Source organism: Pinus tabuliformis, chromosome 6, assembly GCF_031772625.1.
Source record: "Pinus tabuliformis cultivar Carrire ecotype Pingquan chromosome 6, CPIR1, whole genome shotgun sequence".
Classification (NCBI taxonomy): domain Eukaryota; kingdom Viridiplantae; phylum Streptophyta; class Pinopsida; order Pinales; family Pinaceae; genus Pinus; species Pinus tabuliformis.
In genome coordinates, this window is record NC_142292.1 from 861,416,671 (window position 1) to 861,437,025 (window position 20,355).

General features: G+C 37.4%; 1 protein-coding gene across 9 annotated transcripts in view; it reads right to left on the bottom strand.

Annotated features, from left to right (window-relative positions):
• The window catches only part of LOC149261610 (putative RNA-dependent RNA polymerase 5), a 489,457-nt gene that overhangs the window by 133,568 nt on the left and 335,534 nt on the right, over positions 1-20,355 (bottom strand). For all 9 annotated transcript variants that reach the window (XR_016258459.1, XR_016258462.1, XR_016258461.1 and 6 more), the window contains one exon: positions 4,796-4,958. Coding sequence is in view for 6 of the 9 variants with exons in the window: in XM_089422462.1 (XP_089278588.1) it covers positions 4,796-4,958 (163 nt within the window). In the remaining 3 variants the exon portion in view is untranslated. The remainder of the gene's footprint in view (positions 1-4,795; positions 4,959-20,355) is intronic.

The following is a 20,355-nucleotide window of genomic DNA, read 5'->3' on the forward strand; positions in this document are numbered from 1 at the left end:
GTTGTAAGTGAATTTTATGGAATAATTTTTCATGAATAATGTCTAAAGTGTGGAAATTATGCAACTAGCTCTTTCTTTCTTTGTTGTAATTGTTGAAAATCATTGTTGAAGATTGTTTGATTGCAAATTTGTGCATCTTACTTATTGATAACAAGTAGAAGAATGTTCCTAATGGATTGAAATTTATTTTTCTTCCATGAAAATCCATTGGTCTTGGGTGGGTAATTGTTGAGAGATAGGTGCTAGGGCATCATTTTTCAATCTCCTTGAGGAACAAATTAGTCCATATTTCGAATCATAAAGACTCCATTGCCCAAGGGGAAGGCACTAGTCTAAGAAAATTTTAGTGATCACCCTTCTTCCTTTATCTTTTCCTCCTCCCAAAAATTTTAGCCTTTCACTTACACAGCCTAGCTATAACCTTCTAATTGGATAACCTTTTGTGTTGGTGTCCCTCCTAGAGATCTTCAAGGTTTCATGAAATTTCAACAGTTCTTTTGTGAGAAAAACCAAACCCTAGCTCAGACATTGGAAGCCAATCTTGGATGTCATAGTGAAAGGTTTCTTGAGGGTTGTCTCTTAATAAAGCTTGATCATTTTCAACCCTTTCTTTGTCCTAGCTTGACCTAGGGTTCTCATTGGAGGTTTCCCTTTCATGATAAATACTAAAACCCTAGGTGTCATGTGGACCCAACCTATGTCTCTCAATTTAGCAACACATTTCTTGGAGGCATTTGCTCATTTAAAAGAGCTTATTGAGACTTCCTATTCCACTTTGGGGATCTTGATTCTAAGTACACTTAATCTTCGTGCAACATCTTAAATACCTAGATCTTGATCCTCACTCCTTTTGGTCTTTCTTGGAGAGCCATTTAAGCTTTATCGAAGCAAGTGAGCCTCTCCTTTGAATGGGCCTTGGAAATCACTATAGACCTCATCATTCCACAAGGGGAAAACCCAGAAATCTTTCCTTATGAGAGAGAGTTCAAGATTCATCAATACATCAGAAACACCAATATCAAGATAATAGCCAAACCAGTAACCAAGGACAAGATGAAATCTCAAGCCCTCCTAAAATTCAACCCTCCTTTTCTCCTTCTTCCTTTGCTAGATTAAAGATAACCAAAACACAAATCGATGTCCAAATGAGAAGTGAACTTTTATTTATATCCTTTCAAAAGGGGTCAAATGGGTGCCTCCAAGGGGCCCAACCGACTTTAATAATATGAGTTCAACTTGATCAATTTAGGAGGCAAAATTTAAAATTCAAATTTTCTATTTCTTCACATGATGAAAATACTAACCATGGCTACTATATTTCAACCAAACAGTGGTCCCCTCAATATAGTGGGTTTTGTAGTTGACCTTTTGGAATTTATCTCGAGAAGACATAAGATTTAATTGTGATAAGACCAAAAATAAAATCATAACCTTCCCTTAACTCATCTTTGGAAATTGAGAGACTTGATTCGAAACCCTAGGATAACTGAGTGGACTCACCCTAGTCCCTTTGAGCCTTGTATCTACTCCAAATTCCCCAAAAAAGTTGCTCCTTGACTCTCTATGCCCCACAACAACTGCTCCCCAAACCCCACGAACCAAAAAATGGAAATTGACAAGCTAAGGAACTAATCTTCTATCCTCAATTACCCCTTTTCCTTCTAAATCATTGAAATTGTTTTGTTAGGGTTTTACTCTCTTAATGATTCCTTGGTTGTGTGTTTTTGGGGGCCTTTACCTTTGAACTTAAACCTTCAAATTATCCAAAGAACTCTAGCAGTTTTATCCAACTTAAGCCATATATGGTACAATCCATTGAGTGGGGGTATTTGAAGTAGAAGCCTTATGGGGCTCTTGAATTGGTTTGACCAGGCCATTAGATCCCTAAGATGTAATAGAGAGAACCCACTTTAGCTAGAGGAGAGCTAGCTAAAAGCAATAGGAGGGTTGGTGAGTTGACAGTGGCCCCCTCCTCAGTATAGTGGGTTTTGCAGTTGAGCTTTTGGGATTTATCTTGAGAAGACACAAGATTTCACCATAACAAGACCAAAAATAAAATTAAAAACTAGAACCCTACAACTACCCTTATACCTAATTCTGATATGTTTAATGATGACACTCCTTCTATTGTGCCTGGATAGTTCATGACTTGTTCCATTGACATAGGATACAGGTATTGGTATTGTACCTTCCAAATGTAGCTTCGGAGGGAGAAACCCTATGGAAGCTAACGCTTCAAGATCGGGAAACCAGACTCATTATTGTAGTAGTTGTAGCAACAATGCAATAGAAACTGCAATATGAGTAGATCAGATGTCAGAGTTGCAGATTCGGGTAGGGTCCATTGAGGAGTCCACCTCATGGATCATTACCTGGCTACAGCGTCCCATAGAATTTAGTAGCAGGATGGATCAATGGAAGTTGATGTAGTCAGTACCAAAGTGATAGTTCCAGACTAGTAGCAGTCAAATGTTGAGGACGGCAGAGTAGTGTTGACAGCAGAGCAAGTGGCTCAGTGCAGAGTTGGCAGCAACGTAGATTCTTCAGTGACAGTGTAGATACTAGTAGCAGTCAAAGACTCAGGAGACAGAGGCATCATACTGAACACAATTGATTCAGTGTTTCGGATGCTTCTCAGTTGCAGTTGTTACAGTTGCAGCAGCAACAAATGAGAGGGAATTGCAGTGCAAATGCAAAGTTGGCAACAGTACAATAGTGTCAGCAGCAACACAAATGCAACATCAGAGTTGCGTAGTGGTTAGTAGGCAGTATAGTTAGACATCAGCAGTGTGACAAGAGGAGATACAAAGACAAAGTGTTGTGAGAGGATGTGCAGCACTAGATAGACCATAGTCCTCGCTAAGAGGGAGTATTATTTTTTGTAGCATCTGATGTTTTCTAGCCATGAAATTTGGTGGAGAGGCTAGAGTGCATGAGATCTCCAAAACCCAGAAATTGTTTCTGGAAATTCCACCTAGAGATGGCTTAATTAGATTATTAGCCGATTTTTAAATATTTCCTAAGTTTGAACTTAGGGTATACGGTTAATTAATCAAAATTAATTAAGTCAGAGTGCGAATCATCCAGAAACTCACATGGATCGACTCCAAGATGATCCTAGACATTGATTAAGGTTTAATCTTGGTCATTGGTGCTCCAACAATGGATTATAGGAGAAAGTCAATCGATTTCCAGAGAGCAGCAATAGTTTCCGAAGAGCCAGAAATCGAAGCAAAGACAGTGAGGGGCAGAAACAATGAGGCTAGAGAAAGATTTCCAGATCCAGTGAGTGTGTTTGCAGAGAGGCAGGGCCGCAATGAGGGTAACACAGGGACTGTGCAATAGCCTCTAGAGGTAGTTTGATTTGTAGATTCAGGAAGTCATTTCAATGTTCCGGTGGTGGAAGAATGTTGCAGAGGTCGGGAGAAGCACTTTATGAGTCAGTGGCAAGCAGAAGAAGCAGATCAGATTGAGATCCAGGTCATACGAATTAGAGCCTATGCAAAGCCCACGCGAAGGGCGACACAGGGCAATTCATGGAGGGGTTTCAAAGGCCAATCTTCAGTGTCGGATTTGTTTGTGGGGTTAGGAAAATTCCTCACTAGATTTTTGGCAGTATTTTTCTCTGTAGGATTGCCAAATTCTGCATCCAAATTATTGTACTCAAATTTCACTACTTCATAATAATAAAACCGTCAATGATTGCACCGGTTTTTCCACATTGGCTTTTTCAGGGGACAATTGTCCAAAAATAACAATGTCAATCTTATTGTGTATGTGTGTTCTACTATTTTCTCAGTTTCCAGCACTATTTTTCTTCCGTATTTTTAATTGTGAAAATCACAATGTGAGTTATTTGATATTTGTCACAGCAAACAACAAATAAATTAACAATTAGAAAAATAATTTTCAGTTGTTGTGATAGATGAAATTTTCACAACAACAATATCAAATCAGGATGTTGAGCACACCCACAATGATAATGTCGAGGATCTAGATTATAGTATGATTATTGCTGGACTCTGCAGGCCATTTATAGCCTCAATAATATATTTTTGTTCAGATAAGTATTGAACTCAGTGCCATTTTGTTATATTCAGACTTCCAATGTTATATACATGAGAAAAATGTCCAAATTTGGTGTCTAACGGTTTTGATGTCTATGGATGTACATGAAAACATAGATATCTTAATCAAAATTTGAGTATTTTATGCATTTTTTTATCAGTCAGTTTTGTGACCAGCTTTTTACCAAATAACATTTCTCAGCACCATTGAACAGCCTATTCTCCTTCTAGATTGTAATCTTAGAATCCCATAATTACCAGCTCAAGGAGTGCAAGAGGAAGGGGTATATGGTCAATTTTGAATACATTCTAAAATACTGAAAATTTTGTTAAGCGTTCTGAAAGATGAAAAGCACCCCAACCACTATCTTATCCATGTGGGGTCTGATGGGTATGGTTCTATCAGAAAACATCCTAAAATTAGGATCTCACTTTAACTTAAAATGTTAAAAGTTAATGAAAGTAACATATAACTAAACGTAAATATCAACATTACAATGATTAAAAGTTAAACCAATTCCCAAAACAAAGGTGGATTTTTTTGTGTCTTTATGGGTTATTGACACACAGGTTAAGGTGCCAGTTTGAGATCTAATCCATCCAAAACCAGTTAAGAAGGATTTTAGATCAAAACACTCCAAACAGACTGGTGCAAAACAAACCAACTGGTTCTCATAACTATGGTGCTCTCTTTATGAAAAAAGGTTCAAAGTATTGTATCGACTAACCTTTCTTCCTGTCTTTGGGGCATCCAAAGCTTCATAGTGGATATTTGTCAGCTTCTGCATCTTTTGCTTCAACCCTTCACATTCTTCCACATTTGTAACTTTGGGTGTTAAAAGCCGGTCCATAAATACCAACCAACTCTCAGCTGCTACACTTATTGCGTTACTGTAAGAAGGAAAAATAACACGGTAGTCACCAAGATTGATACATCTAGCATTCACTATTATTCCCACTTAAAAAATGTACTGGCTGAATTACGCTAGCTCTAGAAGTCAAAAAGTTGGTATTTTTAGTGACACAAGGATTTCCGTTTATCTAAAATTGAAGTTTAAATATATCAGTATGCTAGCTCTAGAAACAAAAATCTTAGTATTTGTAGCAATATAAGCATTATACATGTAAAAATACAGTATAAATAATATTAGAATCATCAAATGATATATTCAATCTAGAGTGTGATGTATCATTTTTAATTTTCAGAATGGCTATATTCACATTAGCAATGACATTCTACGAATCAATTGCTACAAAATGCCAAAGAAGCACATTTATAAAAAATGGGGGTCTCCCAGTATGATTTACAAGTTCTATCTAATGCATTTTATGGTGTATGTGGTAAGGAGGAGGAGTTGCAAATAGTTATGATAGAAAAAAGCAATTTTGAACTTTATATATGGGCCATAAAAACATCTGGCTATAAATAAGATGAAGTATCTGATGCCTGCGTGAGTTAACATATATGTTTAATAGCCATAATGCATAGTGAGTTGCCTGCTAGTTGTTGAAAAATGTAACTAGGTTTGGTCTTCATGAAATGTATTTATCAAAAGAAAGAAAACTATTTTTTATTTTTATTATTATGACTTATTAAAGCATGGGTTTCATGCTTGGGTCATCATGTTTCAGGTCAAAGTCCCCATTGAGGACTTCTACGATTTATACTAAGTCATTAGTGTAATGCCCATAAATTGGAAAACAGGAAACATGTAAATGCTCATAACTGGAAAACAGGAAGCTTAAAAACTCAATTTTTGCACTTACCTGAACTGCTAGCTGATCCGGTGCAGTTGACGATGTTGTTGATGTTGAGCTCCAATTACGCAGGGGGACCAATTCCGCCCCGCCTGATTGAGTAGAAGCTGGCTACTCAATCCAGCAAGCTTCTCACAGAAGCCCACTGTCCCCCGTGCCCAGGACCTCAGACGGACTAAAGCTCTTCCAGTAGCAAATCTCTCTCACTGCTCAATTCCTCCTCCTCTGGTTTCACTGCTCAATTTTTCCCCCCCTTCTCAGCCATTTCTCGGTGATTTTATAGTCAGGGCTAAGCGGTGGCTGCCCTGTACACCGACTCCACCGCTTACTCTCGCGGTGACAGCTCCCTCCAGCTGTGAGTCATCCTCCCGTACAGTCGTTTCTGCCTTGCTTAATGTTTTGTTCTTTTATGCGATGGTTTATATTTATAAGGTTGAAGGTATTATAACATTTGATCATCGTATACATATTAACACTATTAGGTTATATGACATACTTTATACTACTTGATTATATTGATATGTACTTTATATATATATACTTTGTTTTATTTATATATATATTCTTTTCTAATATATAAAGTTTATTTATGTTTGCTTTAATATAACTTTAAAACTTTAGATTAATTAATTAATTATTGATACCATACTAAATCTTTATTCTATTTTATAATTATCATTTTTATTCCTTTATTATTATATTTTAGTATTATTATTATTTTTTTTTTTTTTTTGTTTATATACAAGGCACATAATATGTGAAATTAAAGATGGGTCGTTCAAATTAGAGTCATTGTCCATTTAAAGAGACCCTTCTTGGGCTTTTGAATCATGTAAAAAGATTTATTATTGAGTCACTTAAGTCATTTGTCACCTCCACACCAAGTCGGCCCTAACCTGATCAAGTCAGTTTGCAAATGGGTAATTCAAACTCCAGAAAAGGGTATATATAGAAGTGCAGTTTGATTCATTTGGAACATCTCTCACACAAGTTCGATATCGAAGAAGAGGCAGCAGAAAAGTGTGAAATTCTAAGAAAGAAGAAGAATTGCAAGAGAAGGACAAGATCGAATTTTTGGGCTATCTCTCTCTCACTCACATGAAATTACTGGGCCATTGTTGCTGCAACTAGGTTGAAGTTTTGCTACTAGGGAGGTCGAATTTTTGTTGTTGCTTCTAGGTCGAAGCGCTGCTCCAAGGTCGAAGCGATGCTCCAAGGTCGAAGTGTTGCTTCTAGGTCGAAGTGCTCCAAGGTCAAAGTGTTGCTTCAAGATCGAAGTGTTGCATCTAGGTCAAAGTTCAGTTGCTACTGCCAGGTCGAAGTTGTTGCTGCAAGGTCAAAGTTCTAGGTTGAAGTTGTTGTTGGAAGGTTATCGTCTGCAGAAGAAGGGAAGGGCTAACTTGGTGACTGGAGGAAGTTTGTGTCTAGGTCAAAGAGTCTTGGATTATCTTGTGAAACTATTGAAGGAAGAGTTGTTGAGTGGGTTTACCCATAGATAGGGGTTTTTCCTTGGCTATCTGCCTACATCTAGTGTCTTTGATCTTCGTGTTATGGTTTTGGTAATTGCTTGATGGACTAAGATAAAAGAAGAAAACAAGAAAGTTAACAAGAACATAAGAATATCACAAGTAATTATCAAGATAAAGTAAATCTTTCTACCTTTCTGATTTTCTAACATGGTATCAGAGCTAAGGTGAAGAAGAAGGAAAAAGGCACCTGAAGATTTATTGAAAGGAGAATAAGGAGTTTTAAGAAGTTTGAATAAGGGTCATCAAGAGAAAGGAACATATAAGGAGTCAAGCCTACTATCTTCAAGAACCATGTCTAATTCATTGAAGGGTGAAAATAAATTAGAAGAGGCATCAAATTATGGGGCAAGGAAGAAAAGGATAGATCTCATCCTCGAGAAGAACAAAGTCTTGGATCTAGTCAAAGGAAAAGTGAAGAAGCCTACATATGAAGCAAGTGATGCAGAAAAGGCTAAGTTTAGAGAAATAGAAATATTGGCCATGACCCTAATGGTGGACGGAATAAAGGATAATTTCATCTCATATATATCCAACATAGATTCAGCGCAAGAGATGTATGAGTCCTTATCAAAATTGTTCACAATCAAGAACCTTCGTAAAATTGCAAGTCTTAAGAATGAACTAAAGACTATGAAAATGACAAAGGATGACACTGTGGCTTCCTTCTTTGCAAGGATAGCTAGAATTAGAGATGATCTCCAAGCTATAGATGAGATTGTACCTGAAAAGGAGCTTGTAATTACTGCTCTTCTAGGGTTACCATCTTCTTGGAGTTCCTTTGCAGCAGGGATAAACAGTTGGCTAGTAACTCCAACATTCGAACAATTATGGAATGCATGTAGCCAAGAAGAAGTCAGAATTTTATAAGTAAGCAACAAAGAAGAAGAAAAGATTTCAAATGCCTATTCCGCTCATCACAAGAACAAAGGACCCTTTAAGAAGTCTAAAGGGCAAAGAAGGAAAATAGACCTATCCAAGATATAATGTTACCATTGCCACAAGATGGGTCACTACAAAAATAATTGTCCTGACAATCCTACAAATAAAAGGAGAAGCAGGGATCAATCAAATGTTGCCAAAGAAGGCTCACTAAAGAAGAACAAGATGGAAGGATCCGAAGTCACAAACCTATTTACTAGGGACTCTTAAGTACTTTATCCCTTACATATCCTTCTACTCTAAGTTTTGAATTGTTTTCTTTTATGCTTTAATTTCTAGTACTCATAGGTCTAACTTCCTTTGGTAGAACATTTTTTGAATTGTTTCGACAAAGTTATAGGTATCTCTCAAGATTGGATTAAGAGGGAGCCCTCAACGTTTTACCAAAGGTAAGTATCTTACTCCTTGCATTATCCTTTTATATTTGGTTTCCCTCTCTTATCTAGGTGCCTTTGTATTAGATGCTAATGACATTTCTTTTCATATTTCCTTAGGAAAGGCTTGTTGAATGCTCAAGGGTTATGGAGAAGACCTCACAAGACAAAGCATGATATAAGTTCTATTGGAATCGATGTCCTACAAAGTTTGTCAATAAAACAACTCAAAGTTGTGTCTTAGACCATAAGCTTTATTCTCTTCATGATAAAGGTATATTCATTCCTTTTAATAAATTTGTTTTACATTACTAACATCGTTGTGTCTAGGACCTTTGAAACATAAAGATTCTTATTTGGGTGATTAATCATTAGATTAAATCTACCCTCATTAAAATCATTTATCATTTTGTGGAACCCTAAAAGGTTCTCTATGAACCCTAAACTAAGGGTATGTCGATGCTAATGTGAAAACCTTAGTCTACTTAGGGTTACTAATGAAATCTAGAATATAATATTCTTTTGATGTTTTGGGTTTTTTATGGTAATGTCATATCTGGAGTTTTAGTATTGCTATAGAAACCCTAGTCCATTAGGGTTGATGATCATGACCATGTGTTGAAATCCTAGACCTTTAGAGCTTTTGAAAATTTAGGGTTTGTTGTGTCATGTATTTAGGGTTTGGTAGGGTTTATAAGCAAGACCCTTATTTTAGCTAAGATGATGTCCTAGGAGTGAAGCCCTAGGTGTGCGTTTGTCCGTCTATAACTAAGCCCTAGTTGAAGTTTGATATTCTCAGATATGATGGTATTAAAATGTGATTATAAAATCTAGAGTTTACAAAAGGTTGGTCATATTATTGAAACCTTAGATTGTGTTGTGATTGGTTCTTGATATCTAAGGCTTAGTGTCTCATTGATGGAATGTAGGGTTTGCATTAAATCCTAATAGAATTCTGAAGTTGTTAGATAGATTGCACTTATTGCTTCAAGGGTTTGCAATATGTCATAAGAGTCTCAAGGAAATATTGAGGCCCTAGATATAATAAAACTGGTATCTTGATTGAGTTACTGATGTGATCTAGGGCTTGTAACCAAAAATCCGAGCAAGAAGTTGAAGTATAGAAGTATAGTCTCTTGTTGATTATGAACCTAAATAAGTTTAGGCATTTGATGTCTAAAGTCTAATGCTTCCATTATTGTATGATTTTAATATAGTTAACTTCATGCTCCTATATATGTATTTGGTTGTACTTGCTATTTGAGTTGTGCAAGCACATAATATTCAATCTGTTGAAGCTATTCGTAAGTAACATTGATTTGATTGGTAAGCATGATGAAGAAAGATGACTTTGATAAGAAGGGATGAAGCCATGAAAGATTCTCTGATGCCATGGAAAAGAAGGAGATCTCCCTAAGTTAAGAGGGAGCCTGGATAAAAGAAATCTCCCAAGTCGAGAAGTGGGGCATATTATAGTTATGATAAATACCTTAAAGAAGAAATTGGAGAATGCATTTTGAGGTGTTGCTGAGAGAAGGAAAGCAAGATCCGATTGTAGAATATGTTGATGCATGTGTAGTAGGAAAGGAAGTTGTATGGTTGAAACCTCTAAGTCCTACCGTAATAAATTGTGAAGCAGCATCAAGATGTTTGAAGACCGCGAAGGTTTGTGTTTACTTATGTGTATTTGAAAGTTTGTTACTGATTGGGGTGTGATAGTTCAGGTAAATCTCTCAAAGTTTTGGAAGCATGCTTGAGGTTACCGATCTGTTTGATTAGGAGAGATTTGTTACCAATTTGAATAATCGGAAATGTTGAGGCTTTGTGTGTAATACACATTGCCTAGGAGGACATCTGGTCGGCCTATGTATGTTTGATGTCCTGATCCTGAAGAGGGAGGGTGGTGTTGGTCTTGAAGATCTGACCTTGGTTATGAACCTAAATCCCTGGGTTGATGGTTGGCAAGTAAGCCTGATGGTACCTAAACTAGCTGAAAGCTTTAGTCCCTCTTAGTCCCACCCAGATAGATTAACCTGGCCAGGAATCTAGTTTGTGGCACCGAGAGTGCCTAAACTCTTCATGGTTCATGTGTTTCGAGATCTTCCATGTACTTGTATATGTATGTATGAATACCTCCTTAGTTAGAGGGAGTGTTGAAAAATGTAACTAGGTTCAGTCTTCATGAAATGTATTTATCAAAAAAAAGAAAAACATTTTTTTATTTTTATTATTATTACTTATTAAAGCATGGGTTTCATGCTTAGGTCCTTATGTTTTAGGTCAAAGTCCCCATTGAAGGACTTCTAGGATTTATACTAAGTCATTAGAGTCATTGTCCATTTAAAGAGGCCCTTCTTGGGCTTTTGAATCATGTAAAAAGATTTATTATTGAGTCAAAGAAGTCATTTGTCACCTCCACACCAAGTCGGCCCTAACCTGATCAAGTCGACCTACAAAGGGGTAATTCGAACTCCAAAAAAGTGTATATATAGAAGTGCAGTTCGATTCATTTGGAACATCTCTCACACAAGTTCGATATCCAAGAAGAGGCAGCAGAAAAGTGCAAAATTCCAAGAAAGAAGAAGAATTGCAAGTGAAGGACAAGATCAAAGTTTTGGGCTATCTCTCTCTCACTCATACGAAGTTACTGGGCTACTACTAAGGTTGAAGTGTTGTTGCAAGTAGGTCGAAGTTCTGCTGCTGGAGAGGTCGATGTTTTATTGTCGCTTCTAAGCCAAAGTGTTGCTCCAAGGTCGAAGTGTTGCTTCTAGATCGAAGTGTTTCTTCTAGGTCGAAGTGCTCCAAGGTGGAAGTGTTGCTTCAAGATCGAAGTGCTCCATCTAGGTCGAAGTTCAGTTGCCGCTGCTGTTGTTGTTGTCAGGTCGACGTTGTTGTTACAAGGTCGAAGTTGTTGCTGGAAGGTCTGACTTGGTGATTGGAGGAAGTCTATGTCTAGGTCAAAGAGTCTTTGATTATTTTGTGAAACTATTGAAGGAAGAGTTGTTGAATGGGTTTTCCCCTAGAAAGGGGTTTTTCCCTCGCTGTCCGCCTATATCTAGTGTCTTTGATCTTCGTGTTATGGTTTTGGTAATTGCTTGATGAACTAAGATAAAAGAAGAATACAATAAAGTTAACAAGAACATGAGAATATCACAAGTAATTATCAAGATAAACAATTACTTTCTGCCTTTCTGATTTTCTAACACTAGTTATGATTGAAAAAGTAATTTTGAAATTTATATATATGCCATAAAAACATCTAGCTATAAATAACATGAAGTTTCCGATGAATGTGTAAGTAAACATACAAGTTAATAGCTTTAATGCATAGTTTTTCCATTTGATTACACACACTGCAGTATATCACACAGTTTTTTACTGAAACCGTAAAAAATAGACAAAAATAATATCATAATCATGACCTTGCCAATTTGCATAAGAATACAAAAGGGATAATCTTCGGGAGTTGTCCAGGTAGATAGTTTTACCAGAGTGATGATGACCAGTTTAATTGGAACCTTGAAGCAGTCTTGTTACCCCATATTAAAGTCTACCCCAAACACACTAAATATTTAAAATTTAAAATATGTGAAAGAAATAAATGTCTCAAGACCAAATATTAAACATGTATTTATATCAGCATGTAAAAACTGACATAGTATTAAAATGGGTATAAATACATAGTCTAGAAATAGAAGTGACAATAGGGCATTGAGTCAGACACAACTCCACCTGGGGACACTTTCCATCCAACCAATGACACCCCTGTTTGATCTGTCTACCCAAACTAAATAACAAGTAACAAGTGGAGCACATAACTGACGTAGCTTGCAGTGGCCACAGAGAACCACAGTGCTGCTCAAACAGCTATTCAAAATCGATACATATTGCTTATGGTATCAGCCAGACCAATGATTCCCTTGTGAAAAGAACCAAAGCAATGATTTGGCTCAATTTCTGGATTAGACACTTTAGCACCTGCTGGCAACAACAAATTGTCTGTCTGCTTCCAAGAACCAAACAGAAGAAAATAATTACACCCACACCAGCACCACACAGATGTCTGGACCCAAAACAGGATCAAGCAGACTTGCAATCACTCCCTAGCACCAAACAGGCAAGAGGCTCTGCGGGACCAACCAGACAAAAGGTCATGAAAGCCCAACCATAAATTCCACTTCAACACATTGCTTGGGTAATGAAGACTACCTTTGTACTGACCTTTAAAACTATAAACTCTGCTTTTGCGAATTGAACTCTACAACTGAATATGATACTGAACACCCAACTATACCACTGTAAACCCATATGGCCCTACTCAATTGATTCAAGAGGCATATGCCAAAAAAACATGGCACCAAATATAAGTTTGTTGGTCTACAGCATAAATGTTAGCATTACAATGGAAGTCTGACCTTCATAACAGCCTGACAGGCATTACAAAACATAAACCTGACCTTTTAACAGCTTGCTTGTAAAAACCAGACCTTAATAAGAGCTACTGTGTATAATATTCAACCTCTGCAGTAAGTTATTTACTGCCCAACAGAAGCCAAAAAAACCATGCAATGGCAGCCCTGATATACACATGGATCTGGATTTATGTTTCGAACAGAATAGAGGCAGAGCATACATACTATGTCACGCTGGAGCACGAGATTTTGATGATGATCATCATGGGGAGTGGGAGTTTAAGCCTGATCTTTTCACAGGTACCCTACAGGGAGATTTAAAAGCCCAATCATGGCAGCATTTTTGACACACATTTGGATGTTTATGAGCTGTGTTATGAAGACAGTTTTGGTCATGACTCTAGTAGGCAGCAGGAACAGGATGCAGTGGGATTCCCTGTGCAGAACAATATCCAATATGGAGAGATAGCTAATTGAAGCATGGATAAACAGTTTTTTTATCGACCCTCCTAACCTGTAAAACTTCTGGCAACTAGAAGTGAACAGACCTATTTTTGCTGCCTCAGAAGAAGCCCTCTTTGTCACTATTGTTGGAGCCCTCCTCTTTGATTTGGCACATAAGAGACTTCAATTGGCCTTCCAACGGCCCTTCTAGCTGCTTATCTATCACTTCAGCCCTCTTGAGAGGCTAATTATTCTTATTGTGGAGTTATTTGGTGTGCTTGTCACCAAAGTATTGTTATTTACACATTATTTTATTGTTAAGGGAATCATTGAGCCTAATTTAGCCATTTGAATCTCTTTGAGGATCATATAAATGTAAGAGAGGATCATTTGATCTCTCATCATCACTTGGATTTGTATCTCTTTGGAGACTAGAACTCAGAACTGCTATTGTTGGACGAATTGGAGATTATTTGATGCATTTTGATGTTTAGAAAATTGTTATCTTGTCATAGAGATTCGTTTTTGCAAGTCTAATGGATGGATATACTTCTTTTGTCATGTAAGTGCTATTTCATGCGAAATTTTTGATGCTTGATGTCTAATCATTAATGTATCGAACACTATGTCTTGATTTTACTTGTGACCTAATATTGATGTGAATTTATGAAACACTTGTGATCTTTGCTCGTTGCATATGTTTCTCAACATGGCAATAAGAAGTGAATGTTCCTAGGGGTGGGTTCTGAAACTTTGACCTTGAAACACCATTAAATTTGCATATCAAAATATAAACTCCTTTGTGACCTAGTTGTTGACTCTCTAGGGCTAGAGAAGTTACAAAAGGACTCCTTGCTAGAGCAAAAATATCAAAATCAAATTCACTTTGACTCCATTCTCCACAATTGGCTAGGCACTGGTCTCAAGTCCTTCGTGATCACCTTAAAATTTTCCTCCTTTCCTAAAATTTGTGCCCTAACCCTAGACGGCCTAGCCAGGGCGTCAACCGAATTCCATTTGAGCCATTAGTTTGTAGAGCGAGTTGGCAAGGAACTGCATTGGGGTGTCCTCCATTGGTCCTCCAAGTTTGAAGCAAATCCCACAGTCGGTTTGTGAATAACACCAACCCTAGCTCCAAAATTGTTTGCATTTAGGTCCTTCTAAGGGATCTATTGTGCTTAAAAATTCGAAGGAATTTCATCTATTATTGATCCCTTCTTTACCCTTTCTTGACCTAGATTCTTGATTGAAGATTACGCACTAAACCCTAGGTCTTGTTTGGGTACCCTTGGTCTTCTTTGTGGTCCCATATCTCTATCATTCCTTATCTTACATGGCCACTTTGAAACCCTGTTTCTAAAATAATCTCAAGTCTAGGGCATCTTTCATTTAGGAAATATCTCTAATCCCTAGGTCTAAGACTCCTTTAAGCCTTTCCTAGAGAGCCCCTCATCTTGCTTCTAAAGCATGCAAGCCCTATCATTTGAGTCTCCCTTGTGAATGGGCTTTAGAGATCACTATACACCCTATCATTAACTTATCCTTTCTTGTGATCTCCTTATACCGACACTCCTCCCATCGTTGAATATTCGTAAGAGCAGGGGGCATCGACTGAGGTGATAGTGGGTCCTTGTTCCATTGTTGCCACTTGATCTAGTAGTAGTCCCTTTGGATCCCCTCCTAGGACTCCTGCTAAATTGAGCAGTAACTTTTGTGGCATTGTTGTCAGGGAGGAAGTAGGTCTACCTCCCTTGTGAATCATTGAGGAATTGATTCATTGATGACATTACAAACATTCCTCTCGCATTACAAACATTCCTCTAACGACTCCATTCATTGTCCAATCCCCTAGTTTACTTGAAGAAGACAAAATTCCTCCTATAACTAGGGTTGTTGCAAGAAGTGGAGAAAGAACTCCATCACCTATTAGAATAAACCCTCTCCCTGAATTTAAAGATGTTGGTAATTCAACTCTCGAGATGGCAACTACTTCCAACACCAGCCAAAATCAAAACCAACCCAAGCTCCCAGGAAGCAAGAGGCACCTTGCTAGTGTCTTTGGACCTTTGCAATTGAGTGACAACCCTAAACCTTTGCCTAAGAAGTATCATGAATGGTTGCCCAACTTCAAAGGGGACGCCACCAAAAGTGCTCATGTCGATGATTTCTATTGGATGATTTCCCCTCGGGGAATTGAAGATGATGACATAATCATGATGTTATTTGCCTTATCTTTTGAGGGACAAGTTAAGGAATGGTATCTTAGCCTCCCTCCGGGTAGTATAGGTGACCTTGACCAATTTGAGGATGCCTTTATGAGGAGATGGGCATCTAATGCCCAAGGGTCCTTCAACATAGAAAAGTTTTACCACATAAGTAAGGGATGAGAAGACATCAAATAATTCATCCAAAATTTTAACAAAGTAGTTAGAGACATCCCTGATAACCTTAGATCTCCTGATGCAATCATCATTGACAAATTCACTAAGGATGTGTGTGGTCATCTAGCATATGCATTAAAAGATAAGAAACCTAAGAGTCTTGTTGAGGCCAAAGAAATTGTTATAGAAGTTGAACAAAACTTGAACATTTCCAAAATGGAGATGTTTGAGCATCCTAAAGCTAAGGTGGAAGCTAAGAAGAGTAATTCTAAGGACCAAACTGAGGAAACCCTTGTTGTGGTCCTTAAGAAGATTGACAAGCTATCAAAGGAAATGAACCCGAGGGGTAGGCGTTACATGAATAACTTCACTGCCCTTGAAAAGGATCAAAAGTCAAACATTATTCCCATGAACAAACCTTTTCCTAGAAAAAATAATGATGAAGGAAACCAAAGCTCATCCCAAGTTCCTAACACTTTAGCCCCAACTAATGTTGTGGAACCAAAATCATCTTTTGAGAATGAACAAAGTGATGAAGAAGAAAGTGAAGATGAGGAAGGTGATGAGCAAGCAAACATTGTGGAATCTTGGGCCTTCAACATCATGATGGGTGGCACATACAATCATCCTTAGATTAGTTAAGTAACCCTCAAAGAAGAAAACGATGAGCCAATCCTCAATGCTGACGATAGTGGGAGGTTTAAAGGGGTCCAATATTCACGAAAGAACAATAAAGACACCCTGACAAACTCTGAGGAACATAACAAGAAAGAATCTCCTCCTAAGTAGTCTCCTCTAAAAGAACCACCTCCTAAGGAACCTTTAAAGAAGGATCCTCCCAAGAAGAACAAATCCCGAAAGGATCCTCCAAAAGAAGAACCCAAGCTTAAAGCTAAAGGTAAGGAGGTTGAGCTTGAAGTCAATGTAGGCACTACTATAGGAAAGACGACCATGCAAGTTCCCTTAAAAGAACTAGCAAAACTCCCACGCCAACAATGGCAAGCCAAGAAAGCTTTAGGTTTGAAGAAGAGGACATTGCAATCACATTGCAAAACATACACCTCTTTAATACTAACCCGCGCCATGAGCCATTTCTACTCACCTTAGCTATTAATGACCTCCTCTTACATAATTATATGTTGGATTCAGGGGTTTCCGCAAATATCATGCCATTAAAAGTCATGAAGAAACTAAATCTTAGCATCACCCGGAGGTATAAGAGTGTATATGGTTTCAACTCCAAGCTTGTTCAATTAGAAAGCCTTATAAAAGATCTCAAGCTGTCATTAGCTATGAATCTGAACATATCATTGCTCATGGATATTGTGGTCATAGACACAGTTGATGTATGGGCACGTTGTTGTCTCAAAAATGGGGGGCTACCGTGGGTGATCAACTTCAAATGGACTATCTTATGTTACCATTCCGCAATCCGATGGAACCCCCTTCATTCTCTATAGAGAACCTTTACATCTGACTCATGTCGTAAAACTGGACTCGATTTCGTATTATAAGATCCTTGAGGCTGAGAAACCATCCCCAATCCTTCCCTCTCGGGAGGTCCACATCCTAATAAGGCCAAATCAAAAACAATGCAAGAAATGGAGGCCTAAAAAGGAATTCAAAATTTGCGATATTGTGTTGGTTGACAAAAACCCTATTCCCATCAAGATTCATGGGAAGGTCGGTGAAGATTACCATTACATTTCTACACTTAACGACGAACTTTAGCCACAACCGGCCCAATTAAGTCGTATCACCCCTTTCCTTGATACTTGGCATTGTATTATATGCCTGTTAGAGTAGGACGCAATGCATGTTGATTTTCGCATTAGAACTAATATCATATTCTTTTATCATACTAGAGTAGTTGCATTTAAATTAGAATTGCATCAGAATTTTGAAATTTTATTTCTTATTGATTTTTATGGCCTAACATAAGCATCAACGTGTTGACCACTACGTGTCAACTACCCATAGCAGTACACCCCCTTTTTCGCAAAAGGGATAGCGCTTGATCGACGTGTTCATGCCATTCAATTGTCATCATTAGCTCGATCATGTTATGTTGTAAACCCAATCTGCATGTGTAAATTGTAAATGATCTTAGCAGATCTGAGTCATGTATGTAAATTGCCTAGGCAAACCTAATTTTCTAGTGATAATCTACGTTCTGGAAGGTTTTTTGTCTCACCGATCCATGATCGGCATAGTTTTCCTTCAGCCAAACCCCAAAGTCGGAATGGATTTTGTCATTAGAATCTTAAGGGAATCCTAGTGTGCTTTGAGTCAATGTAAAAGTAATTTGGAAATAATTCTAACTATTTGGTTAGGTTACCACAAATTGCTTGATCTGCTAGATTATATTTGTGTCGCAGAACTGGGTGGTCCATGAGGGTCTATGTCAAATGGGTTTTCCCCCTTGAGATGTAAAGTTGTAAAAGTCATGATATAAAATGACTTGAGGGTTAGAAAATGTTTTATCTGCTCATAAATCCTAATTCCTATGTCCTAGGTGATTTTTCAAAAGGCTATGTTCGAGGATCCAAAAATAAAAAATATAAATATATATATATAAATAACAAAAAATATAAAATAAAATAAAATCTTAAAAAATAAATTAAAAAATAAATAAAAAATTGAAAAATAAAATAAAATAATAATAAGTCAAAGTTTTGATAAAATAAATGCAAAGTTTTAATTTTTTAATATATTAAAATGCATTTAAAATTTCGACGAATGATATTAAAAGGGATTTTGATCCTCGTCGACGGTCGAGATCATTTTGACATGGATCACTCGAACTAGCCGTTGGGAAATTTTCCTTTAAATAGAGTGTCAGGGGTCATTTGAGATCAGATTGGATCTTAGAGTCATGTGCTAAGAAAGCTCTCTTGTAGTCATTTTTGGTGCAATAAAGAAAGACTTTGGAGTTGAAAATCTTGCTGGTGTTACTCTTCTGAAAATGTTGTAAGATGTTTTATTTTTCTGCATAATTTTATTTTCAGCCATTGATGATAGCTTGATGAAGATTGATTTAGGCACAGGTATCTTGTCTGATTTCTGGGGTTTGAATGATAGTTTAATTTCTAAAATATAATGGCAGGTATCTCCATTTGATCTGAATTTCACTTTTGTTTTCTCCCTTTATGTTAATGGTAGATCTAAGTTGTGCAGGATATCCTTAATTTTGAGTTTACAGAGCGTTAGGGGAAGTTTTCGGCTAAACCAGCCAACTCTCGGATTGCGTTTTCTGAAAGAGCCCAGCCAATTTTTGATCTCGAGCATATCATTTGAATTTTTTTTATGAATGCATGAAGGATTTTCTAAAGCACCTCACATTAAATTTAAAATTTTGAAAATATTTCTGTGGATTATTGATAAATCTGGCTGCTCAGAGTTGTTAATCTGTAAATATTGTAATTCTTTAGTTGGTTATTGGGTTTCTTTTTAGGTTTAATCCTTCCATATATTATTTTTGGGTGTTCTGTTTTTCCCATTGCAGGTTGCAGGTACAGATTTTGAAAATTTTTCAGGGTTTCCATCAGGAAATCTGGAGCAGGAAAAGTTTAAAATTTTGACTAAGTTTCTGGATTACGGGTCTGTTACCTCCGGTTTAAGTTTCTCTGCTGCTTGGGGCTTCATTTTTATTGCAAGAAAAATTTCAAAAATTTTTTAAGCAGGCTGGGTAAAACTCCTCACGATGCTACCTTTTTCAACACTAAACCGTGGCTCTCATCTGCGTACTGCCAGCCCTTACGCAGTCATCAAATCCAAACCACATATTTTCCTGCTCAGATCCACACAGTCTCTTATCCACTGCACGCATTCCTTTCTCCTCACCTGCGTGAAAACCACCACCCCTCTGCGGCTTCAGCAAACCTGCAAAATCACTGCCTAAACCCTCATCGCATTTCTTCCCTCTGCCTTTGCTCGATTTTCCCTTCTGCTGTCGTCGAATTTCCACCCTCTACCCTTAGCCATCTCCACGCTACTCCATTTCCTTTCATCGCTACTCCATTTCGCTGTCCAGCTTGCACATCAAACTCTCCTTCACCCGCAGCCTTTCCCCACAGCTCCCATCGAAATCTTCTTGTCAGCATCTATACCCAGCGTTCTGCCAAAAAGCCATCGAGCTACCTTCCTCTTCCATCCATGTCGTCTCGTCCTCCTGCGTGATGCCCTAACCTTCAATCTGCTGCTATTCATGCTCTTCACGCAGCCGTTGTCCTACAAAGACAAATATGATATTTTGACTTTCATTTACACTAGTTCGATTTTCTTTTTTTAGTTTAGCTTAGGGTTGTATCTATTATATGCGTTGAATGTATCTATTTGTTTTTTTTTTTTTGGTTAGGCTTTAGTTTTGATAATCAGTTTTTTTTTTTTTTTTAAGTTTAGTTTTATTTTAATTTTAAAGTAAATCAAAAATCATATAAAAATAAAAATAT